The 27,373-nt window shown below is 39.8% G+C and overlaps 1 protein-coding gene across 9 annotated transcripts in view; it reads right to left on the bottom strand.

The window, feature by feature from the left end:
- The window catches only part of LOC310900662 (uncharacterized protein), a 111,104-nt gene that overhangs the window by 33,849 nt on the left and 49,882 nt on the right, over positions 1-27,373 (bottom strand). For 3 of the 9 annotated variants that reach the window (XR_014585320.1, XR_014585321.1, XM_083838949.1), the window contains one exon: positions 2,612-3,695. The exons of 5 other annotated variants lie outside the window; for them this stretch is intronic. Coding sequence is in view for 2 of the 4 variants with exons in the window: in XM_083838949.1 (XP_083695075.1) it covers positions 3,558-3,695 (138 nt within the window). In the remaining 2 variants the exon portion in view is untranslated. Of the gene's footprint in view, positions 1-2,611; positions 3,696-3,764; positions 21,402-27,373 lie in introns of those variants that run through there. One more of the 9 variants, XM_083838954.1, reaches the window with a different exon arrangement.

Here is a 27,373-nt window from a genome sequence, read left to right as displayed (position 1 = left end):
TGGCATGAATGCCAGGCTGGCTTCATGTGGGAGTGAAGCATGTGCTTAGCAGTCCGTTTTTTAAAGACTTTTTACTGCTCTTCCCTGCTTTATTTACCTCTCAAATCTTTATGTACAAAACAATATATTTCTAGTGATATATAAATGGTTATTCTGCTAGATTTTAGATGGATTAAATCTCAGATGCTTCAGACAACATTAAGGTGAGATGGCTTCCCTTATACTTCCATGATACACCTGAGAAAGTGGTGACACACCCAGAGCAATTTCTCTGCCTTGCAGTTCTTTCCACATACACATCATCATACCTTATTTGTTTTATTACTTATTGTGTGTTGTCTTTACTTTTCACTACTGTGAAGTTATGTAAGGTGATTAATGCTCTCTGACTGTATAATGTCTTCATTTGATTTGTGAAAAAATAATTAGAGAAGAAAGAAACCGCCCTTAGAAAAAAAACGTGAGACCAGATGGAAAGGTATGTCTTGGGTGTGGGAATGTTTACACAGTAGTTTAGGGGAAGCAAACATTTGGTGGTTTTGCTCTCATCCTCTACTTGTTCAGTGATGACCTCAGTGAACAGGGCCGCTTCTTAATTGTCAGAAAAATTTAGGATAAGTGCACTGCAATTCTTGGCCAGCAGATTCACCTGAATTAAACTTCTCCAAAACTTTTGACCAGCCAGGGAACTTCTTCCCCATAGCTTTAGCATTTATCAGAGGGTTTGGTTCAGTTTCAGAGGACAAATCATTGGACTGACATCTCCACACCCAGGTGGGAGTGAAATACAGACCAACCTCTGCCAAAATAATAACAATAATAAACAGAGATATGTTGACTAATACTTGCACACAACCACTTCCTCCACCAAAGAAAGAGGAAGCGGTGAGTTTCAGAAAACAAAAACAACAGAACACAACCTATTGGTGGCACTTACAACTGCCACCTTGCAGTGGGGGCTTCAGACTTCAGTGGTACAGATTTAGGACTATACACCCTAGGACAGACGCAAGAGCCACTTTGCCCTTTTCCAAGAGATTTGGAATAGCAGTAGCAAGCATATGGGGCTGTGAGGTTGTGCAGCACTCACTGTTCGAAGAGCTGGACTAGGGCCTGAGCTTAAACATAAGGAATTAGTTGACTCAATGTGAATGTGTGAATCTGAAATAAGATTGACAGCTCAGAGATGTTCTAACTTTATTTGCTAGAAAAGTTTTCCTCCTAGAATTATTTCCAGTAAATGTCTGGGGGCACTAGAAATCGTAAAAGGCACCTGTTCCTGCAGGTTTTCCTGCTAATTTTCAAGATCCAAGGCTCATGGCTTGATTTAGGTAGTACATGTTAGCATGGCAGAGGAGATGCTGATCAGAAAAACTGCATCGGTTTATATAACACTGAACAATTTATCACATCTGGCAAGAATTATGCTTCCCATACGGAATCTTCCATCTTCCCATATGGATACAACTGTTTCATGTTAAGAAGTCAATCATTTCCACCCAACTTTATGACAAAAATCCTCTAAGAAAAATCAGCCTCAAAATAGGTCTATCTGCTTTCCCATTCCAGGATTATTCTTCTCTAGTTGAAACACCCTGGCTTTTCTAGAACACAGCTTTACATTTCATTTATCCTGAGAATCCAGTGACTAGGGTAGGGGACAGTAAAAGCAATTTCCTCCAGCTCCAGTGTCTGGAGCCTCAAATCTCAGGCTTTCAGCTGGAGACGTTTTAGAGCTGGAACCTGTTCTATACAGCTCTGAAAAAGCATCAAGCTGAGTTCTGACATGTCATAAAATATTTACCTCTAACCTGGGAACTTGTGTAGCAACTGAAATAGGATTAAAAGGAAAAGACCCAATTGTTATGGTGTGGTTATACATATAAATTCTCCTTCACTCTTGTGTTTCACTATCGAATCTCAATTTTGTTATGTCATATTGGTTTCATTAATAACAAAGAAAAATAGTAAAACAAACAAAAAACAGAAGACCTAGGAGCTGTACTTTGGGTCTAATTTCATTCTCCAGCAAAACCAGGGTGCTCAGGAGGTCAATTCCTTTCAGTCTTACAACTCTCATTAGTTCACAGTCTGAATAATCTATACTACCTCATTTAAATGCAAGTGATGAGAATTTTAAGTCTTGGGGAAGAAAAACCTCAAGATAGTCGACTATGAGATTTATCTGTCTACCTTCCAGAAGATTCTGTAGCTTCTCCTAACATTAAAATCCATGTACATATACTTGGGACATGAAGAACAACATGAGATTTCAGAAGCTTTTCAGCATTTGCTGGTAGAGAGAACCAGTAGGGAGACAAATCTAGTACTGATTATCTGTTATTAATATACCAATATTTCAAACGGCTACTTAATTTAGTGGCTAGTTGTGGTAGAGATCACAGGGTGTTTTGTGGTTTTTTGTTTGTTTTTGTTTGTTTTGTTTTTCACAAAGAAAACGTGTTCTCAAAATCTCATTTCATTTCACAAAAAGAAAGGGAATAAGTAACCAGCACCAGGGATGAGTAAGCAGTGTCACATTAGGCATGCTTCACTGGCTTGCAAGGGATGGGAAGCTCACCCACATAGCAGCTCATCAGCTCAGACTTACCTCCACCTGGCTCAGTGTCTGGTCACTGTGAATTCCCACCATGTTGCCTTCTACCACCTTGGTGAGCAAGGCCATATCAGACAAGTGGATAGCGACTATTTCTACCTCTTCAAGGAAGATGTCTCTTGGTTCATCTTAGAAAGGTACTTCAGGTATGCTTGTAATGCAAGCCATAATTCAAACTGGTAAATGCTATTCAGTTCCATCAGACATGCCAATGAGCTTTTCCAGGTTTGTGATGGCTTAGGCAAATTTCCTAACTAGATGTTTCTTCTTGATGGGGAGTTGTTGACCAAGAGCTCATGAGTGAGCAGTGCACTCTTTCTAGGATAAATGGAGGTTTCTTCGTTGCCCAGGTAGGAATGCAGATGTTAGAGGGCTGTTAGGATAAGGCCTGGCGATGCAGACACAATTAGCGGACGTTGCACCTGCCAGACCCGCAGCAGTTATTAATGTTGCTTAGGAAAAAAGGGTCGTGAACAGAGATGTCAGACTCTGAGACTCCTTAGAAAATTATGCTGTCAGCAAAAGGCCAGGCAGACCCCTGAGATGGGAGAGCATGCCAGGAGGTTCCTTTTGCTGGGAATGCAGAGTTTTCCCCGTGGGGATTGGGGGCTGGCAGCTGCACACCTGCCTCCCTCTGCTTCCCAAGTGCCTCCCCAGATGGGAGTGTTTGCTGGAGACAGCCCATGCTGCTCTGAGCAGCTTCCTGAGCCCTGTGGCTGCTGTCATGGGAAGGAACAGTATGTGAAACATGGCATCGTTTCATTTCACTAAAAGGAAGCAGATAGCACAATGGATAAAATAATGTTCACAATCCCCATGTGTGGCTGAATACTGGTGTTTAAAAGCATTGTTTGAATACAGCAGACCAGCAATAAGTACATAGAGAAGAGTTTTTAAATGCTTCCAAATTGCACCGCAAAAAAATTCCCTGCATTTCCTCTCAGTTTTCACAGTATCCATCATCGTGGTACATAAGTAATTGATGTAGTGCCCTGCTCCAAGGACCTTCTTGCTCTTGAAGCAATTTGGCTGTTCTGCACTCTGAATGTTCACTTGGACATTGAAGGTCCAAGTAGCACTGTAAAGGAAAAGAGCTTTGATGAAACTTCACAAAGTAAGACAAGTCAGAAGCCCTGGAGCCACAGGATTTCCCATACTTGATTTCTAGTGAATGCTCTTGGGCAGCTGTAGCCTCTGTCTGCAGTGGTCACTGAGGGTGAGGGACCTAAGAGGGGGATCTGCCCCCCAGGCCTCCAGCACTGGACTGCAGCCAGCATGCTGCACAGCCTGTTGCTCGGAGGTAGCCCCTGGGGTGCCTTCTCATGCCTGCTCCTCTCCGCGGCCAGCTGCCCTGTTTGGGGCTGTAGGCAGGACTGTTTGTCTGGGTTCCAGTGCCTCCTTCAAATAAGGCTCTTCAGGCTTTTCTTTCATTTCCATGAAAAGAACAGGGAGCACTCACTTTAAAACATGATAAGAGTACGTGATGAGGCTGTGACATTTTTTCAGTCACAAAGCAATTAACGCACTCAATAGAACACGGGTACTTGGGGTCCCCTTAGCAGCCCAAGGATAACCGTGCATTTGAAGTTAAGTCTTGAAAACAAACCAATAGATAAATCATCCCAGGAGTGAGACCAATGCCTGGGTTTCCTCCAGGACTATAATGAGCACACTAAGTGGTAAGTCTCACTCATGCTTCTCTCTGGCCCAATAAGGTCTGAGTCCCGTTCTGGAAAGTGGAAAGTTGAAAGCCATTATAAACATCCCCTGATCTGTAATATGGGATGAGCTGGAATATTCACTACAATATGAAATTAGAAGTTTACTCTTTTCTCCTGCTTCCACAGCCCATTCTCTCGTCTTGTTTCCTAGAAATATTTCTTTGGATTCTCAGATTGAGAATCACCGCAGCCAGCCACACTGGGAGTTCACTCAGAGTGTTCACTGAAACACCTCAGCTGCCTAAACTTCAGCAAGCTTTTTGCAGCAGCATAAAAAACTCAGGATTTGCTGCATCAGTGAGAGAGATGGAAAGAAACTGCTGTGCATTTTTAAAAAACTTATTGCTCTGTTGTGGGAAGGTGAGCAAAGAGAAAGCCTGGAAGCTAGTCCTGCAGTGAGAGAGTAAGCAAGCCATACATTGACACGGCATCTTAATACAGTTACAAAATTAAGCGAAGGGCAATGAAAGAGGGATATTCTGTCACCTAGTCACTTCTCCTTTTGTGAAGCCACACATAACACAAAGTTAATTAAAGCTTCTACTCTGAGAAAAAGGAATGTTCCATTTGGTAAATTTAGAAACAGCTGGTTAGTTTTATCCATTACTTTTGTGCTAACATCAGTTGAGCTCATTCAACTCTCTCTTTTTATGAAGCTGTCCTTCCTATGCTACCTGATAGCTACTAATTGCTGCAACTACATTTCTGAATTGCAAATTTTCTGCACTGATAAAAACTTTGATTGCCTGTCAGCTACACATAAGGAAAAGATCACCAGTGCTAAATGAGGTGTTCCACGCTTGGATAATAATGCCTAATGAATTATTCAAAAAAGAATGCTTGAATGAAGCAAACAATTTGAAGGGTTACTAGCAGCCGTAACAGTTCAACAGCCAAAAGAACAAAAGTATCATCCTGAAAATTACACTAATGATTAAAAAATGCGTATTAATTCTACATTTGGAGAAAAAAGAAATGCCAATCTGATTTTAAAGGTTAATCATTATTTTTTCACTAATGCTTTAATCTTTGGGAAAAACACCCTTTACCAATATTTTGGGACATATAATATTATGACATAACATATTTATACAATTTTCCAGGCATTAACCCTCTCCGCAAATTTCAAATTTCACTGTAACAGCATCAAAAGCCCTGTCTGAAAACTATCACTGTCCACAGGATCCTCTCTATTGCTTTAAATGAACCTTGGATCAGGCCCATCGCTGGCACAGCATCATCATACTGGCTGACTTGTGGTCAAGCACCACTGACGCTGTGGAGGTGCTCTCAAGTGATGGGCTGTTGAGTAATTCAGTGTCTGAATTATTCCAGAGTGACTTTGGTGTGGTGAAGCCAAAGTCCAACTTTCACCATCCACTTTAGGAAAAGATTTGCTAATATAGGGGACAGAAACAAGACCCTCATGTTCAAATCAAGCGAAAAGCAATAGCTATACTCACAAAACTGTTGTAATTAGTAACTCCTTCTAGCCTAGATTTGACTGTATTTTTTTTAAAGTGGACAGCTAGTGCAGGAAGAAATATTTTTCTATAAATGAAGGAGAAAGATCAAAGAAAAAGAAAACCATAATAAACCAAATTTCATGGATGTCCAAGGCTGACACATTTTCAGCTTTCATAAAAAATATATTTCCAACACCAAAAGCGATAATTTATTGTGACAGACTCTCTCTGGTTGCCAAAACCCAAGAAAAATCTGAGAACTAAATCCTAACAAATGTCTCCTATAAGATATTAGCTTTACATACACATGAAATAAAACAGCACAATGGAAGCAACATGTTTATCTGCTTTGCTGTTAAAAACCTCCCAACTGTTATGTTTGGACCTGAGCTAAAAGAAACACACCATCATCTGCAGAGAGGTCTCACAATGATAACACAATGTTGACTATGCTAAGGAAGGATTTTTCAGATAGCATTTATTAACATGAAACCCAGTCAACCACTTAGCTACCTCTGCTGCAATTTTACAGCTATAAAGCCTTTGGTATTAGACGCCAATTAGTGATTTTATTATAAAGATGTTCAATGTCAAGATAACACTTCTTGTTTCTGGCAGTGACACTGAATGGTGGATAGAAGAAATGACTTCAGGAAAGCTTAGCTGACCATCTGCTTAGGCCTGCTCACTCACTGATGATTAATCCTTTCCCTCGAGGACAATGTCTCCATGTGTTTCTCTTGCTGTCTTTTTAATGTCACAAAAAGAGGTTGATAAACACATTCAAGTCACAATTAAAAAACATTTTAACTGACCAGTTGCCACTGATGATATTATTAGACAGTTTTAGTCACTGTTGTAAAAATGTGTTTAGTGGTGTTGACGTGAAGTGGAGATGAAGTGTCTTTAATGTGCCTCCTACCTATTTCTATGCTTAAGTGACATTTAAATGTTTACCTTGATGCTTGCAAACAAGCAGTTTGCAAGGGCACAGAGAGAGTGTTGGGTTTTATATCACAGAAACAAAATCTTTGGAGACAATATTTGCAGGACTGTGAGGCAGCTGATTTTTTCCTTTGCTTGGGGTGGGGGAGCAGGAGGAAGAGGAGGAACAAAAGATCTAACAGATTTTAGGCAGACTGCGGTGACTCTTTCCAGACCCATTTATGTTTCTGCCAAATGCACAAGTGACTGGGTTTTCATTTCATCACAAGATGTTAGATAGAGCACAATGGTAGGCTCATGGGCCTCCTGAACACCTAGGAGTTCCATATGTGCTGGGACATCATGGTGGTGACATGGAAGCTGTTTTAATAAAGAACAGAGCAATATTAGGTCCTACCTCTTTTCTCTCAGGGAAGAGTGCATGAATTTTGTTCCACTTAGGAGGCAAGTTCATGCTCACAATACTTTACAGAACTGTCCTGATGAAGAGGTGATTTGCCAGGAACTAACCTGCACTGACAAATGAGGTGACCAGTTTTCACAAGGTCTGGCAGTTACAGAGCTCAGCACCTCTGGCCTCAGATCATATTTTATTTATATTCTCAAATTCAGATTTAGGGTTCCAAATTCCAGTGCTCAGGGCCTGACCTAACTTTTTATTTCTACTCCAGCCTTTTATTGTATAGCATACTTTTATTCCTCCAATTGATCTGCACATGCAAATAACAGAACAATGTTTCTTAGCAGTGCCAGCACAGAAGCACTATAATTCCCAAGTAGCTGGGCTGATTTATCACCTATCTGATTTAAAGCAAATCTAGCCAGCAGAATAGTTAGTGATGATCTGCTAGCAATAGACTGCAAATATGGTCCTACCTATGAATTAGTGGTTTTCAAATTCCATATCCACATCATTACGTTTACGTTTATGAAGTCTCGTGTTTAGAGTATATCAACTCCCACCAGACGAAATGCATTGAACACTTTATAAATCAGAAATCAAATAGCCTCAAAGGAAGAGTAAGCTCTAGTGATGTGAATCCACTTCATTCTTGTGAAGGCATTATGGAGGGACATTGACTTTACAACCCTGGAAATGAATTTGAGCATCTCCCCACAGACCACTTGCAGAGTTTCCTTTGTCATTTCCAGACCCATATCTACAATCATCACCTCCCATTAGATTAAAGGATGTACTCTGTGACTTGGTGACATTTCTACTTCTTTAAAAGTTTCCATATCAACAGAATTTTCAGCATCAAGACTTTCAGTATCAAAGCCAGTCAGCATTTATAAACCAGTGTATTACTACTGCCCCTTTGGTGGCTATACAGGGTGGAGACAGTCACTCCTTGGCACTGACATCACATTCTCCCTATGCAAGCAGGCATCTCTCAATAGGAATTTTGTTCATGAATTTGAGGTCACAATATGGTCCTGAGTGATCCTACCTCTCCATTTGCTGTAATGTCATAGTTTCACATGCACACATATAAAAGGGAAAAGTTAGGGCAGTACTCTAGAATTACCTGGCAGAGTTAAAAAATATGCCTGCAATACCATCTTCAAGAGGATTATGTAAAGAAAAGGCTCTCCTGTTGAAACAGACATATTTACTACTATTTTAGCTTAAATTTGCCCCCAAATATTCTCTGCCAAAAAGGTACTTTTTTCTTGCTAAAGACCTTGGAAATTAAGGTAAGATGTGACATAACAGGAAGCCAATAAGTTTTTATGAAGGACATAAGAAGGAGAGAAGTGGAGAAGGCAGATTTGACTACTAATTTCATCGACAAGATATGGAGTGGGATTTTCAAAAGCCCTGGGGTGACCTACAACACCATGTCCCACTGATTTTTAATCAATTACACATTTTTGAAATTCATGCACATAATAACTAAGCAAGTTTACAGTCCAGTCCAACCTGCACTGAAGTTAACAGTAATGTTCACCTTATGAAAGGCAGATCCAGTACTTAATTGGATTCCCTGTAAGCATTGCAAAGAAAAAGAAGTGGTTTATGTAAGGTAAGAGTAGTTGCTTTGACGTCACCAGTTCAGAACATTTAATGGCATGAAAGCAAAAAAAGAGATACAGAAAGATCAGACAAGTATGATGTTGCAACTCACACCATGGTAGATGGACCTCCATAGTGTGAGATTAATAGCTACATTACAAGAAGGAAAGGTGAGACAGCCTGAAGAAAAGGAAAGAACTTGGTATAACATGGAAGAGATTCAGTGAATGTATATCATAGAGGAGGAGAGGTTATTATTGAAGTGGACCTTTAAGATAATTTTGGCTGAAGTATTTTTTTTTTCATATGAAAACAGCAGGAATGCATCCTCATTAGCCAAAATAATAGATAATAAGGGAAGGGACAAGATTTTAAATTCTGTTTAATTGAGAAAAAGTTGGCTCTTTTAAATAGTTTGTTTGGAAATCATCAGGACATATACACCAATTTTTAAGTGGAATCACATAGATGTTTTATACAGGAATAATCCCTGTGGAGGCTCTCAAGGGATGGTTGCTGACATGGAAAACCATTTGCCCCAATCAAACTTTTGGTTTTAATCTGAGATGAAGGATCTAAGTCATTTAAGGGTGTTTCTGTTTACCCCTCCAGCTTCCTGGAGGCAAGAAAGAAGCTTCTGTGATCAATAGTATCAAATGGTATGAAGAAGCATACAGCAATACGTACAAATGTACTCTCTTTTTCAAAAGCAGAGATCATCTACTAGATAACAAGGCACTCTCCACATCATAACCTACAATCAGTCAAACAGACCAATCCATCGCTGTGGCAGGGGATAAAAAGACCTGGTTTATTAGAGTTCTTAGAAAATGGAAATTAAGCTGTAAGCAGTACCTTCAGCAAAATTTTGAGGGTGGATTTCTGCAACAGATCTAGGCAAGTATCAGCTAGCACTGGTTTTTAAAACGCCATTTTTAAGACTTCATCCTGCAAACATTTCCCTGTGCTTGTTATAGAGCTACCATTTTCTTTGACAGACTTGTGACAGCGTCTTTCTAGAGATGGATGTGAGGGGTAAAATTCACTCATTCCCACCATCTAGAGCACATATTATGCAACTTTGAATCACAGAATCATTAAGGTTGGAAAAGACCTCCAAGATCATCTGGTCCAACTATCCCCCAACCATCAATGTCACCCACTAAACCATGTCCCTAAGCACCACGTCCAACCTTTCCTTAAACACCCCCAGGGATGGTGACTCCACCACCACCCTGGGCAACCCGTTCCAATGCTTGACTACTCTTTCTGACAAGAAATGTCTCCTCATTTCCAACCTAAACCTCTCCTGGCACAACTTGAGGCCATTCCCTCTAGTCCTATCACTAGTTACCTGTGAGAAGAGGCCGACCCTTGAAAATGCTATACCTCAGCACTTTATGATACTGTTTACAGTGATAAACTAGCTGCTCTCTGTTTTTATCTCTTATCACCATGTTTCTTTCACTTAAAAAGAGTAAGTCCAATATCCTAAGAAATTTGACAGAACAGTAGACAGTATTCTTCCTCTTCACAAATAAAGGCTATCAATTTTTTCATATCAATGATAAACTCCAGTTAAGATTTTATCTCCAAAAATTCATGACTTAAAACTTTGGAAGCAAAATTACTCAAGAGTCTCAAGGAGACTGTTCAAAAATTGAGATATCAAGAGCATCCAGACACTCAGAAACATAGGCTCTTACTTTAAAACTGCCTGGTAAGTCCATAAGAAGTCCAGTTTAAAATTAAAGCATAAGTCCAATTGCACTGACAATTGCAAGAGCAAGAACAGATCCGGCCTATAGTGTTGAACCAGAAATCCATTATTAACAAGGCATATTTTAAGAGTTGAATCAAAAGTGTTAAGTTTGCAACTAAATTCTAGTAGTCTGAAACCAAGGGGAAATGAATACATGCTACAAAGGTAAGCCTTTTATTTCTCTTGCTGCATATATTTAGTTTGTGAGATGTTTCCAGCCATAAAAAGACGGCTTTGTAAATAGAATATGTAATATGATTCTGAAAAAGAGGCAATTCCTTGCCTTCTTGAATCTGAGCTCAGATGGTAAAAGAAATGAAGGAAAAATTAAGAGAATAGTGACAGATTTTCATAGAGACATTTCAAAATGTTGACATTCAAAGTAAATTCAAAGAGATTAAATGGCTTTGAGTAGTCAGGAAACAAATCACATAGATCTGTCATCAGCATAACACTGGAAGCTGAAACCAAAACCGTCCTGATGACTGAAAAAACAAAAGCAGGAGCATACACCATAGAAATAAGTCTGCATCCACCAGCAGCAAACAAGACGACTAATTCTGATAATGTTAATTTTAATGAGTCACATAGTTAAGTGTGTTATGACAATAATCAAGGTGTCAGTTAAGATATACCGGTATGCTGTGGTCATTGGGACCATTTAGGGTGACTGCATCTCTTCCTCTGCTGTAATGCATTTAAGAACCACAGTCTCCTACCCAAATGTCACAGCTTAGCCTTTCCCTTAAAAAACGAGTCAGATATATCTTATTTCTTCTGCTTCTGCTCTGTCACTGTTGGCATCCTTGATGGTCTATTTGGTCTTTTCTCCTACAAATATCTATATTTTTCTCTAGTGGCTGTTTGTGCCTGTGAGCACTTTCCCCCTGTTCTTCCTTGCATTAATAGACCTTCCACAAAATCCTCCCAAGCACCAGTTTCTATTGTCATTTCTTAGCAAGAACCTGCCCATCCCACCTGGCAAATTAAACTGGAAATAGAGAAGTAAAAATAGAAGAGTAGACTTAACTTTGATTAATCCAGTGAATACAGAGATGCACAATAGTGAGGAGATGAAATGTAGCTGTTGGGAATTACAGCAGCCATGCACAAAGATATCGGGAAGTGCTGGTGTTAATGCTGAAAGACCAAAACCATCACACAGACACTGTCTTGGCTACTAGATTTGGATTAAATAATTAATTCATCAGATCCCCTAAGATCCAGGTGTGTGCCTCAAGTATTAGCCATAAACTGTTTTAACAACACAGAGCATGTGTATTGTGAAAAGACAGATATATGGCCAACCCCACATCACCCATTCCACCTAAGTTCCAGTAGAGCGTCCTACAAAACAGCTCTTTTCGTTCCTCTTTACATCAATGTCACCAATATATGGGTAAAATAAAGTGGTCTTTTAAAGGTGGTCACTCCAGCACATTTTAAAAGTTCAGTTATTCCACTTTCCCTGCTTTTCCACCTCACTTCCAGCTCACTTCTTTGTTTTCATCCTAATAAAACCACAAGGTATGGAGAGCAGATTTCAGAAAACCTGAGCAAGTTAAGAGATTTGCTTTGAACTGGAAAAACAAATAATGAATGGGCTGGAGCAATACACTGTAATAGAGAGAAAACCAAGTGCCAAAGCCAGTCCCATTTGGGATCAGCTTTTATAGTATTTCTCTTCCTGTATCCATTTTCCAGGATAGCTATCTTCTAGTAAAAGTTGTTTTGTCCAAGTGTTTTAGAGTGATTTTACGTTTGTCATCTCTGTATCAAGAGGAATGTGTATTATTTCACATTTCCCAGTCATAAATTTAATTTGCCATGTGTCAGCTCAATTATTGAGCTGATCTAAGGCACAATGAATATTTCTTGCCACTCATTTTGTGCTCAGTATGCATCATAATTTAGTATCATCAGCAAATACAGTGCATTTACAGTGGGTCCTTCTAGCTAGGTAATTTATTTAAAATCAAACTATGAATCCAGGTATTAATCACTCTTAACTCTTCCCTTTTGGCAGATAAAGATCCCTCAGCACAGAAAATTCATTTCCTCCCATGTATTTCTATGCCATGTCCTTCTCAGCCCCTGTTAGGTTCATCTTTAGAAACAGCCTGTCATGTAGATTCTTATCAGAGATTTTCTGAAAACCTAGATAAAATATGTCATATGCACTGCAATTATCTACTTTATAACTCCTAAGCTCATTAAAGAGGTCAATTAGTCATTATTGCCTTTTTTAAACCCCCTCTGGCAGCCTCAGGTTAGGCTTTGGCTCCTTAATGCAGGCAGTACTCAAACTGAGCAAGTGCTCCCAGGAGCCAAGTGCTTCTGAGTACCAGCACTCTTAGAGGGGAAAAAAAGGGAAAAAGAAAAGGAAGGTAACTGCCCACTGTTCCACTCAAATATTAAATATTGATGAAAAGACTGAGAAAACAGAGCTGGAAATGTAAGGAAATTACATCTGAGAGAAGAAAAAAAAAGCATCACAGAGAGAACAGGAGGGAAAGGGGGGAGTAAATACTGCAGAGCACTTTTGTAAGCAGAAGCTGAAATTAGCAGGGGGGTTATCTACTTGTAAGCAGAACAAATACAATTAGATGGTCCCCCTGCTAATTTTGGCTTCTGGTTGCACAAGTGCACTGCAGTGCACACACCTTCCTTACCATTTCCTCCTGTTCTGTGCTTTCCAGGTGATATCCGTGAGGCAGCAAAGTGCCTCCATTTTGAGCAGTGACTGTAAGCTCCTATCTAGGATAACTCCAAGCAGTTTGTGATGAAAATAAGCACACACAGATTTTGGATTATTGTTAACAAAACCTTCCTCCCAGTTCTGTTACAGGTTGGTGCACTGCTGGAAGAACCAAGCATCCAAAAACTCTCATGGCCGTCTCCCCATCCTCCTGTTGGCCCATCCCAGTTTCCCTGTTTGTCACAGGCATGGTTACGTTCACTCAAGCAAAGATGGAAAAAAACAGCTCAGAGGAGAGGACAGGAAGGGAAAGTGTGCTCCAGTCCCACTTGAAACTCAGCCTAGGATGACTCCGCAGATCATGTCTTCCCTTTCAATCACAAACCATTCCCAACTCACCCCTGTGATATTCTCTCTGCCATTGTTGTGGTGCAAATTGGAGGAGAAAAATGAAATGGAATATGAGAATGAAAGAAGGCTATTCCTGCCTCGATCTCATTATCTCTGCTGAAAAAAATGAGCAATCATGGCAGTGAGAAACAAAATCTCTGAGGAGTGCTCACTCCAGGCAGAGAAAGCAACAACAGAGGGAAAGAGAGCATTAATATGTGCTTTTCAACCAACTGCGTTCAAATTTACTACTGGACTCTATCTTACTGTTATTAATTTAGGAGTGTTTCTAGTTTACTCTGTAATTTGTGCTCTGCATTTTACTGAATTAGATTTCTATTTTCCTCTTCCATTCTTTTTTCTTAGTTTTGTTTGTCAGTGTTACAGATGATCACATTTGCAAGTTTGCTTTATCTATATTTCACAGTTGCAATCTGGGCTGTCCACTATCTTATTACTGTGTGATAAGTGATATCTGCTACAACTGCATATGAACTCATTTTTCTCTGTTTGTTTCATATCCCTTCAAAGTTGGCTTGTCTGAAATAACAAATTATTGTCTTGTGCCTGGAAATTATTAGTTTGGGCTTAATAGTTTTGATTTCTAAGTTAATTTAATGCGTAACCTTATTATCGTTACTGATAGCTCAGGACTTAAGTCAAGTTTGTTTTTATTTTCTTAGCTATTAATTGCAGCTTAGTTGAGATATGCATATATTGGGATGTAGCAATACTTTAATGAACAAATTACTGCATCATTTACTCACACACACATTTTAAGGGCCTTTCATTTAATGAGGACAACTGCTATACTGAGAAAGGTAACATACACTGTACTATTTGTAATAGTATCTCTTGCGTTTACTAGAACTCAGGTTAACAATTTAACAGTTTTTTGTTTTTTGTTTTTGTACAGAAAAAGTCAGTCTTGCACTCTGACAAGTTTATTTATTTATTAATATCTTAATACTTGTGATGCATGAGTTCATCTTTTTTTTTTTTTTCTTTCTAAACAGTTCTGCTATTTATGGCCCTCCTGTGGAATTTTATATCCATGCTGAATCCCTTGAAAAGCCACAAGGGCCTTCTCAGTGGTAGGGGCATGTTCATTTGCAGCCAGCCAACCACACAAACTGTTGAGGTAGGCCCAACAACAGAATTCAAATTCTCTTGCAGTGCTTCTCAGACAATAAACCTTGTTTCCAAATGACCTAAAATGCATTTATTTACTTATTTGTGCTATAATTCCTGATGACCTTGAGCTCAGGAAGGTGATGTAGCTGATTTTTTTTTAAGAACTTGAAGCAGTCAATAGTAATGCAACGCAAACAAAAGTTTCATCCCAAAGGAAGAGTAGATGCTAAGAGATCAATGTGAAGTATAGGAAGCTATTTGTATGGTACCACAAGTAAGAGATAAACATGTGAGCAAATAGGTAAGAAAGTAAATTACAATGAACATGTTGATGACACTGGAAGAGCACATAGGAGGTATTTTTTATGTTACAGCTAAGAAAATAGCATAGTGACAGGGAAGTGAAATAGTCTGTGCATTTGACCCTTCGTATCAAACAGGCAATATTTTACTTCCCCTTATTTACTTAAGTTTCCCTGTTTGTGATGACATACTATCTGTTTTGGTGGGTATAGGTGTTAATATTTTCCTCTGCTCATCAATGTGATCATCAAAATCTATGCATTGTTGGGAAATAACTGAATACATGCACTGCTGTCAGAAGGGTTTTCTATGGTGATCACTGAGTCCAGTGAGAACACAATTTCAAATCTGACTAGTACTCCCAAATCCTTAACAACCTCATCTGTAGAAAGGAATAACACTCTGGTTGATGTAAATCAAGACCACCAAAGATAAGAGCACTTGCAGACCTCCACACCAGAACTATGACTATTTCAAAATGTTTCTATACCCAGCCCTTTAGACTTGCCTCAGATTTGCATCCCTGGCATACTAAAACCCCTAAATATTCTGTAGCAAAATCCTAAGTCTGGGAATGAATATCCTGCTTTACCAACTAAATGCCATTGTACATGCAGTGCAGCCCATGACAGGACCACAGGCATTAAAGGAAAGTGCTATGTAGATTAAATGTGGGCTCACCTGCCAGGCAGCATATGTTTTGCTACTGTCAAACCCAAGGGCTCTGTAAAGAACGGAGGCAGATGCTTATCTCACCTTCTGAACCTTTCATAGAAATCATGTCACAGCATCTACATCATCAGAGCACTTTGTTGTGAAACGCAGCACCCTTTTTAACACTAGTTGCCAGCAATCTGAGACTTGCTGGTAGTGGTTTTCTCCCACGCCAGCCAGTCTTGGCTATCTTAAGTTTTCTTAAAGTGACATGCTGGAATTCCCCCTGTGCATACCAACCTGGAGATACGCGAGGTTCAGTGAATTGTAAACTTTCACAACTGATTTACATGTTCCAGGTTTTAATATCCTCTCAATTCTTAAACGGATTAAGGAGTACAGTCTTTAGCTGCATTTGACTGAGATTATTCTCGACATGGCCTATTTTTCATGGTAGTCATTTATTGTACTTGATAATTAGCTATATGTCCTTCTGCATTGATTTTTTTCTTTTCTGAATCTACTTTAGTTCTGTTCTCTAAATGCTGGATATGGTGTTAGTGACACCACTTTTGTTTATTCTGCAGTCTGGCATATTTGATAATTCATTCATTTCTTCACATGACATAAATTGGCAATGAATAAACTAAGGTTGGAAATAAAATGGTTTTGGCTGTCAAAGGATGGATAAAAGCCCTGGAATGGCTGCCCAGTAATAGGAATACTGAAGGCCAAAAATCCAACTGTTTTTTAGATGAAGCTTAATCAGTTTCCGAAAAGGTTTATAAAACCTAACAAATCGACTCTGATAATGAGGGAATGGGTCCCAAAATACAGGACGCCTTTTCCAGGCATATAAGAGATGAATGTGCACATGCAAGATGATTAATCATCACAAAATATCATAGCATTATCTTCTGTGTGCACAAAATAAATAAATTAATTAATCATGGTATGTTTCTTATAACCTTTTTGTTGTTGTTCTTCCTTGGAAAGGCTAACTCTAACTTTGAACTGGCGTTTCCATGCAGGAAGTCTGACTTTTAAAAATGGCAGTGGAACATGCAGAAATTTCTCAGTGCAGTGTGTACTTACAGTTTCTGTGACTGCACATGTTAGCAGTCAACCTGATCCTAATTTCATTATATTTTTCACAAAGATCAGACACCACTGTACATGCTTTTTTGGGTGTACAGATGCAGCATTGCTGTAACCAAGTTAACTTTTTTCAGGTTTTCGTATTTGTCTGGAGACAGATTTCAGGAGGTCGTCAGACGCACCTATCTGTAACACAGAAAGCCTAAAAGCAGTGAAGGAAATGCACAGAGCAAGTGCTCCAGTTTCAACTTATTATTCAAATCCTGATGACAGATTACCTTCAACAAGAAGTAGACATTAGTGAAGACATGGGAAAAGGCTCAATAGCAAGCTCTGGTCCCATAACCATTCCCTTCACAACCAAGAGGTACAGCAGGACACAGCATGGAGCTGTATTTGTGCAGTGTGCACACATGCAACATGCAATGCAGCTTCAGAGATGAGGACGCATCCGGACTCCATAGTCTCCCTGTGGCTCACACCCATGTCAGTGCAGACAGAGGGAGATAGCTGATGCCCAAGAACCCTGCTAATCCATCACACCCTTTCTTATCCTGTGGTCTCTGAAGCTCCTTCCAGCTTAGCTTGGAGCCATGGACCTATGGTCCCTATTCTTGGATAGCAGCAGGTGGCAAAATTCAGTCTGTGCTCCCTTTTGGTATATTCTTCACTTTCGCTGTATCTCAGCACCAAAAAGATCTGTAAAGCTGCCTTTGCCTCACATAATAATAGATTTGGAAGTTTTTTTGTATAGTCTTTTTTATTCTCAAACTTATTCTCACATATTAATCCAATCCAGACTCGAACAGGATTTCATCAAGCATTGAAGAGGGAGGTTACGCTTCCTTGAACCTCAGAGAGGGCCAGGTTCTCAGGGCAGAGCGGTCAGCACGTCAGGTAACAGAGTTTTACCAGGGAGATCTAATCAGGGGCACAGGCTGTGGCTGAGTCTCACATCATAGAATGTGGCCTGAGATATTCTAGCTGCCTCATGGAGTGTTAAAAACAAAAGTAAGCTAGTGTCACTTAGACAAACATATTATCCACAACCCCAGGGCAACGGAATACCCTTTGAGGGCTATATCAGTATCATAGATTGTCTAAAAACTTTTTCAGATGCTACCCTGAATGTCCTCCAGCAGAACAGGGGACTGGAGTTGACCATCATCATTTATGGCAGAGGGTTCAGTGAGAATGCAACTGGGACCATCCCACCCCCCTCACCAGACACCCAAGAGATACTAAAAATATTTGGCCACTCATGACTGAGGACAGACTTGAAATATCAATTTAACAACAAAAAGTTACTTATCCCTATCTTAAGCTGACCTATAATACCAGGTCACATAGAAAATTAGTGTAATACAAGTCAAAGCTACCTTATTTGCAATCTTAGTTTTATTAGTCACAATTATTTGAATATTTTATTGTTGGAAGTGTGAGGAAAATGCAGAAACTGAATTGAAAATTGATGTCAAGATGTGACAATTTCAGTAATATAATGCTTTTGTATGATGGACTACTAATAAATGCTTTATGGAATCAGATGCACAATAAAAATGTCTATAAGTGTCTTGTCATGTATCAGATAAAATGTGGAGCACTTATTTGGCATCAAAACCAGATGCTACTCCTTCGGCATCCACCCCACTTGCAATAGCTTTATAGAGATCAACACACAGAAGCATAAGAGGGAACAGAAAGAACAGAAAGATAAAGATATGAAAAATGCCTGTTTAATTACACTCCAGATTTTATCTCTGCCTCATATCAGCTCCCTCCTTTTCCTGTCCAAGAGAAATAACTGGCATGTGCTGTATTCTGAAAGTAGATTGACACAGAGAAAGAGAATTGGCCATGTCTCCTGGCATTAATCTCCCTTCACAACAGCCTGTGATTGAGTCAGAGCTATTATTCTCACTTTCAGGTCTGAGTCACTATCAGAAAAGGATGCTATTTCTCCAACATCCTTTCCAGCAGGGATATACACTGTCTGGCAGAGACGGTACAGAGCACTTTGAGTCCTACAGAATTTGCGCTGCCTCTTGTTTTTGACCTATTCACAGCTCATTCAATGAAAACACAAAACCAAAAGGAGGACAAGGAAATAATATTGCTGTTCCAATTTTCTCATCATCTACTTTCTTACATCTCTCTCCTTCAGTGTACCCCCATGACAGCATCTAAAATGCTTTCTGCTTTTGTCACTGTAGCCACATTGCCTTGTGAAAATCCTTCTCCATTACATTTTAACTCATCTCCCTTACTCCTTACATATGAAAAATATGATCTCCCATTACAGTTTCTCTTTTGTCTTCTCTGCTCCTCTGCCTTGTGATTGCATGCGCCTGAAAAGATCAAGTGGTGTCTTTATTTTGCTATGGACTTGAGATCGTCTTTAACTGGCCACCTTAAATATCTGCTCTCACTATTCACACAAGGATTTGAAATAACCTGCACAGTGTTGCCCTACAGCCCAGCTGCTGAGCTCAGTATAGACACCAGATACTCTGAAATATTGGTTCTCACCACGTACATCGTGTCTGCTCCCTGCCCTCAGCTTCCCCTCAGCAAAGTCCTGCCCCCCACCCCAATTACGAGGAGAAGCAGGAACAATCCTGCGTAGCAGGCAGATGCCTGGAAGCACTACTGCCTGCACAGCTAATGGAACGGTACAACGCCTGGCTCACTGTCCCTGTCTTTAAAGTTTAAGTCCTTTATCTCCTTTCAACTTTCTTTTAAACAAAGTATGAAGCTTTTTATTTGGGTGGGGAAATGGAAGAGACTAACTTCAGACACAGCACTTCCTCCCTGAATTTTCCCAGCTCTCACTAAAGCTTCTGGGCAAATGTAACCGGGATTTGGTGCACCTGGCACAGAGAGCAAACACCTTTCAGCCTTCTTCCAGTGATGTCAGAGTATCGCACTCACATCAAAAACAGCAAAGGGAACTCAGAGCCTAACAATTACTCCTGGTCTACTCTACTCTGAAGCTAAGGAACATCTCTTTATCTAAGATCTTGTTTGTGCTCCTCGCTACAGTACCTGAGTGCTTTCCTCAGCCAAATTTCTCAGCTCACCACCTGCTTTCCCTGCAAACACCTGTGGAGATCTGAAGGCTGAGCCGTGTCTGTTGCAGTTATGAAAATAATGTAGGGCTCACATCATGCTATCCTTATGCTTAGAGCCCCTTTAATCAAGCAGATTTCCTGAATCATTTTACTGAACTCTTTTCAGGATCAGTTCTGATTTCTCCCAGATTTTGTACCACAGACGTTAGGGTATGACCAGCTGTGGGACTGGCCGGCAGATGCACCCTGGTTCAGAAGAGACAAGGCTGAAGCTACTCTGAGGTTCATCCAGCATTCATGGGAGCTCATTACATCCAGGAGATCACGTTCCAGTGTTTCTATTAGCAAGAGGATATTTTGCCAACGCAACTGGATGCCAGTGCCCACGGCACCCCTCCTGAGCCCTGCTACCTCAGCAGCGAAGATACTGATGCTGCAGAATGGGGTAGTTTCTAGCAGGTCTTGTATGGAACCATTTCTGTCCTTTAGGAGATGAACAGACTATACCTTTTTTTTTTTTTTCCATACCTTTTTTTTTTTTTCCCTGTTATCTGAAAAAAGTTTGAGCTACAGCTTAGGTACATTTGTGTCTGGACAAATCTCAAAGAGCCATCACTTAATCCCTTCATCCAACATCACACTTTGCTTAAGTGACTTTTCAGAACTAAGCCTGTATGGAACTGACTGTAATATTTTACTTTCACTGTGAAATATTCTTCCCCTTTGTGACACCAACTAGTCTTGAAATGCTGTAAAAATGCTGACAGAAGAAATACCAGAGAACGGTTTTAAAAAGCTTGTGAAGGATCACTAGGTCCAGAGGTGTTTTTCAGCATAGGAACAGCTAGGGGACATTTAAAACTAAATGGAAAAAATTCTAGAGGACACAGAAGATTTAGTGTATTTCAGGGAGTCACCAACATGAAAGGTAGCATATTTTGGTGGAGGCTGGAGGGGACAGGGTCTGATGGACAGTATGTCAGTCCCACAGTAGTAAGGGGGAGGGGGGGGGGCAGGCAGCACTGCTGCAACATGGGGAAAGCAATGAAATGAGAAAGGTAAATGAAGCGAAGTGTAGCATCAGGCAGAGGCCCCAACATCACAAACACAGTCACAGTGCACAGTCTCATAGATCCCCTGAGTTTTACATTGAAGAGAAGTGACAAAATCATCAGGAGAGAAATGAGAATGACCAGCAGAAGCCTGAGGAGGAACAGTGTGAGAAGGGAGTCAAAAACACTAAAGAGCTGCCTGAGGTTAGTGCTACTGGACTATGATTTATGAAGGGATACATTCAGAACTGCCTCAAAGGTTAAATGTGAAGCTTGGACAAGAGAATGAGAGAAAAGAAAATCTTTAAGAGTCCAAGATATAAGCAAGATACATGGCACATACAGCTCAGCTAGCACAATCACACTGTAAAACTGAATTCCTGGACAGCAGCTCTTTGCTTTACTGTCCTGAAGTGGCACTCCCAGTTGTGTCTTTGTCATTTGAACGCAGATGTCTTCCACTGTTACAGCATCTGAACAACAACAAATTAATGAGCTTTAAAATAAGGCTCTAGAAGGTTCATTAAAATCATATAAGCCTTTCAGAATTTTGTTTTCAAATGTAAGCACCAGTCCACATACACACTTATAATATAGATGCATGGATGCATACATAGGTACATAGATACATAGAGATTATTAGGTTGAATATTTTTCCGCTCATCAGATCTCTTTAAACACTATTTAGTTGTGTTTTAAAGCCATTGGCCTTCCAAAGCAAATGGAACTTTGATTTCTTTTCCAGACCCACAACCCAGGTTTCCCCTTTGCATTTGTCCAGCTTCATCAGTAAGAGTCTTGTCCACCTGCAGATTGCAATATGCATCTCCTGAAGGGTGGAATTTGTGGCCAGTTAATTTTATTTTGCACCTTCTCTAATTACGGAGATTATTCTTCTTTTCATTTGAAACATATAGCAATTTTTCACTTAGCTTTGTTACATCTTTAATTATGACCTTAGATTTAGGTGGTATAATTTTTCTTTAAGAGATATGCCAGAACTCAAGTACTGACATCTCCAGGTTTCATAGAAATTGCAGGGATCATAGGAATTGAACTTGATAATTACCCCAATATTTCAAATCAGACAATTACCATATAAAATAATTATGGGTTGTTGTTTATCCAAATTCACTTTGTGGGTTACTGTAGGTTACTGCAGGTTACAATATATGATGTTACATAGGAATAGAGATAGAAATGTATAGTATACCTAAATGCAAGGTTATTCAACCAGGTGTATAAGGAGTGCCAAAAGACAAAGAGAGACACCTCCTTCCTGAAATATCTATGCAAAAAATAGCAAATACAACATATCCAGTTAAGGCATGTTCAGATCAAGGGTTCTTTTCCACTGTCTCTTTAGCCACAGAAATTTCTTTCCCCATGAGACTTGCAAATATGCAAGGATTACAGTGGTACAAATAGGAGCAAAAATGCCCTTTGCACACCTTTTGCATGAAACCTTCAAAAACCAGCCCCTATCATCCATATAATCTCTCTTCTTTTACTAACAGAAGCAGTCTTAGCCAATATTTCATCATGTTCCTTGGCACAATTATGGTGATTTAAGCTATAAACTACTACATGCTAAGGTTTCTTTCCTCAGTGTAAAACAAAGCAATTAACAAAGTCCAAAAAAGGAGTACTTTAATATCCTATAATTTGATTAGATTTTGTGTTCCTCCCCCTCAAAATGCCTATGCTTTTGTTATCTCTTGCATGTAAAGATGGAGAAAAAAATTACTTGGCATGATTTCCGTCATGTTGATTCTTCTGGGTTCTCAAATATTATGATCCATGGAAAGTCTGGATTCATGCTTACTTCTACTCTTCATTAAGTCAGTTGTAGTTGAATTGCTGGTAGGGCAGGCTGCTGATACAGTAGGTGGGCATGCTGAATAAAATACATACCACAGCTGTACCTGCACTTGTCAGAGAGCCAACCTGCTTTACGCCAGTCTGTTCTTCACTGCTTCCTGGTCATAGCCCATCTGTTTCTGAATTCATAAAATGCTGAAGAACACAAATATCTGAACCTATTATAGGTAACATGCTTCAATTAAATTCTGATTGTGGAGCTGTATTTAACAGACTAACATTGGTAATGTGTCTCTTTCAAATTTGTCAATAAAATAGACACCTGTCCTTACATATTTCTGTGGAATTCAGAGGCTTTTCTATGTAGTGACTTCTACATACGGTGCACCTGGCCAATATTCTTGCAGTTGTGAACAAAATCAAAACCAAAACTAACTGCCAAACCAGAGTATGGAAGGTTACTAAGACAGATTAGATAAAAACCTACATATAGGGAGAGGTTCCACGGTAGGAGCACTTGCAGGCGAAGCAAGCCAGACAGCTATTAACCTGAAGTTTACCAATAGCTTAAAAGACTGCTTCACTTTTCAGTTGGATTCAGTGATAACATATAATGATAGTGCACACAGAAATGACAAAATTAATAAAAGTTTACCTTGTACGTATAATTTTTGCACTGGGGGTGAAACATTCAACTTCACAAGGTCAGTTTCATAAAAACTAAGAATTAAAGGAACTCAGCAGGCTGTCAATAACTGATTTAATAGGAACAGACTTTAAACAGAAAAAGTAGGTAAGGGATATATCCCCAGGAAATTTGCTGAGAATACCTGGAGTACCTATGATTAAACTATCTGTCCTCTGGATGTCATCATTGCTCTTTTTAAATGCTGTTGGTTAAAGGTGTATTTATGTAGAAGATAACTGTAGTCCTAAGGAAAATGGCTTGGGTGCATCATTTCTGGTAGCTTGGGGCATTTCTAATTAGAATTGAATACACATGAGTGTGGTCCAGATTACTATTAATGATAATCTACAATGAACCATTTTCTATAATGTAATGCAAAAAAAGGACCCCCTGTGCACATTCCATTTGATGTGAATTCACATCTCTGCTTCAAGAAGCACTTTATGCCTCTTCACAAAAAATTTCCATCTTTCCATATGTGCAGCTGAGACATAGCTGCCAGTCAGCAATTGTGTTTGCAGTATTTGCAAAAATCTTTCCTTTAACATGGAACCAGATTTTTTTATTTTTTTTTAAAAAAAAAGGTTCTGGGTTTCTCCAGGAAAGGAATACTCCATTACTGATGATGTGCCAGAGTAGAAAGGAAAAATTTGGAATACACCTTACTATGGCAAGATCAACCCTGAGATATTTGATGGAGAACACAGAGCAAAGTGGGGCATTGCAGATATTTACCCTATTTCTAAAAGACCTTTTATAAGATATAACAGTGATAGAGTCTAAACAGAAGCAGATCCTAAGCTAAATCATTCTCCCAGCATGAGGCATAAGGTTTAATCCAAATCTTTTCAGTACTTTTAAAGTCTAGATGAAACCCAAGACAAAGAAGGGCGTGCTGCAGAAGTCTAATAAACACAAGTATGATCTCCTTCTCCCTTCTGTATGGTCATTGCACACAAAGTGAGTTGTCAGAAAGCTACATGGCACCAAAAACACCCACAGCTTTTGCAGGGGATTATGGAGTTTTCCTAGAGAGAAGCTGCCAAAGTTGTACAAGATAATGCTTAAAATATTCCTCCCTAGCAATAAACATTCTTCTCTCACAAAATCAACCCAGATAAAATTTTGCACAGGTTCTCCATTCCCAGATTTATCCAAAGTATTAGGTGACATTCAGCAAATGTGCTTAGGTCTACAGAACGCACCTAGGCTGAACGTTGTGATAGAGAGATGGTTTCAGTGCTGAGTCTCTGAGCTCCCGGCCAGACAAGCAAAGGGGCACTTATAGCCTGTCAGTTTCCTGAGTGCTTATAATTTTGGGAACACTCACAAGCCTCATACTGCTAGCAGGGCTGAACAACTCAGCATATTTTTAATGCCTCAGTCCCGTGAAGATCATAAAATTTGGTATCCTTGTAGATCACAGATCCAAGTAGCTCACAGATGGAGCAGAATCTTTTAGGTGAGCAAACTGGGCAAATTCCTCAAACTGGGCATTGGCCTTTCCTTTGAGGAAGAGGTGGAGGTTTCCCTCAGCCTTTTGCCGAACAACTCAACAGGTAGCACACCAACTTCTGAGGAAAAAGGCCCTTTCCAGGGGTCCTTATTTCTATTTAAGGTGAAACACAACAGCAGGTCACAAAAGAGGAATAAATGACTGGATTTTTCTCTCCCAAGGAAAGGCTCTCAGCCATGAGAGTAAACAAGGTGGTCTGCCCTTGCTCTGTCTCTTTAGCCCAAACAACCCTTTTCATTTCATGTAAGTAGAGAGGCTTAAAATAAAAAGTTTCTTTCCCTGTACCCCAATAGACTCTAACAGGAAGCAAGACAATGCCCTTGCCACGTTTTGGAAGGATTTCTGCTTGGTTTGTTTTTGAAGAAAGATGTCTCTATCTCTGCCTTCAGGACAAGATCTCTATTGTCAGGTAAACAGTCTGAATACTACAGATCGTACCTATTAGCTTGCTTAAACACTGCTCCACACTCAGCCTGCTGGGGTTTTGTTCATTTGGCAGCAGAGACAGTGCACGGACAGGTAGATCCGAGCCCCTCCACCTGCTTGTCCGCTTGTCACACTGGCAGGACATGTGCCAGCACTGATCTGAACATGACAGAGCTATATTATTTCAGCATTGATGGGCTCAAGCTTGTAGGGAGCTTACTGGTTTGGACATAGCAATGTGTTATTGCGGTTTTATGGCTTTCAGATCAGAGCTGGCCTTGGTTTCACAGACAGACTCTGCCCCTAGAGAAGCCCTGTGGGCCAAGCAGGGCTGTGGAAATGTCTCCTTGGGAATCACAGAGTCAAGTCCCTTTGGACGATGTGAACTTTAGCTTCTCCCTGCCACCTTTTCCTGAATATCCAATATATTCAGAGCTGCTGTGTCAACTCATTTATTACAGTTGGTACACCATTTTGGAAAGAAGTACGAAGCAGCATTATTAAAAATGTGGTTTAGGGTGTGCAGTCTATTGTGTTTAAGCTTTTTCTGGAGATGCAAAAACATGGTTAGAAAAATAACTTTGATGTGCTGCCCCATTTCAACACTGGAGTTTTGCCTTGCATGTTAATGTGTATGTTTTCATGCCTCAGCTACATTAACTGTACTCCTTTCCTGTTTCTATTTATTTTGGAAGCAATATATGTTTACTAAATCAGTTGAAAAGTGTTAATGACCAGTTCACAGAATACTAATGTGGATTCAAATTACTTTCACATGAATCAAGACAAATTAAAAAATACTATTTGATCATAAACTGCTTGAATCCTTCTCACAAGAATTCTAGTATCTCGGAATAAATATTCCTTCTTTTCATTTTGATAATATTTCATTAGATATTTAAATTGATGGAAAAGGCGTGGGGACATGGATGTGTAGATTATCTCTAGTTCAAGCAACGGGGAAGAGTGAAATAAACCCTCTATGTGTGTGTATGCGTGGCAAGGGGGGGAAGGTACCAAAACCAGTTCTACCAAATGCAGTATCTCTTCCACATGTATGAAAAGGAAGGAGATGTGAAAGCAAGCAAAAGAGTTGTGACATGGTTACAGCTAACCCTGACTCATAGCATTTTATTCTGAGAAATATGTATGCAGGCTGAAGACAGGTAACCTACATGGTCATATGTTTCCAACAGAAATTTTGTATTACTTCCCAGAAAATTCACTGAAATTGAAGCATACTCCAAAGATTAACAGATTTCAGTGACACTTCAGCTCGATCCTGTCTTGATCTGAAACAAAGCTGTGTTTCAGATCTGCCTTTCAACTATATCTGAAGGTATGAACTTGGAAACTATTAAATTCCTACAGTTTTTAGTAGAGGAGAGTAACCCAATTTAGTGAGCTCTGCGGTGGAAAGGCAGACAATTCAGACACACAGTACACATTCTGTCTGGGAGCAGTGTGCTAGCTAAGACCATATGTCATACCCATCATACCTGACAAAGAACGTACAACCTCTAGCAAACCAGGCTTCAGTAGCTTTGCTGTGCACAGAAAGTCATTTACTTTTCATTTGTCAAAATCTGTGCTTTCCAGGCTCCCAGGTATTGTAAATTAACATCATAGCACTTTATCATACAGGAATACACAAATGCTACACTAGCAAAACACTTCTTATGATAATACAAATAGTGGCTTTGCTGGGCAAGTCAAACTAACATCACTGAGTAAATCAATACCGGAGGGTAAAAGCAATTTTGCTAGGATAATTGAGCCAAGATTAGGGCACTCACTAGATCCCAGTGCAGTGAAGCTGCTCAAGCAGAGTAGCCTGTGGTGCAGACCAGTATTGGGCACAATGCCCCCTACTTTCTCTCAGTAGAAGGCAGATAGCTTATGGTAGTAATGCTAATCATTATACCTGCCTTGTAAGCTGACCAATGAGGAGCTAGTGGATACTAAGAACTTCTCTCTTTGCTCACCTTTTCATT

The sequence above is a fragment of the Anser anser genome (assembly GCF_964211835.1).
Source record: "Anser anser genome assembly, chromosome: 5".
NCBI lineage: Eukaryota > Metazoa > Chordata > Aves > Anseriformes > Anatidae > Anser > Anser anser.
Note: the sequence above shows the minus strand (reverse complement) of the source record. Positions and strands in the feature narration are given on the sequence as shown.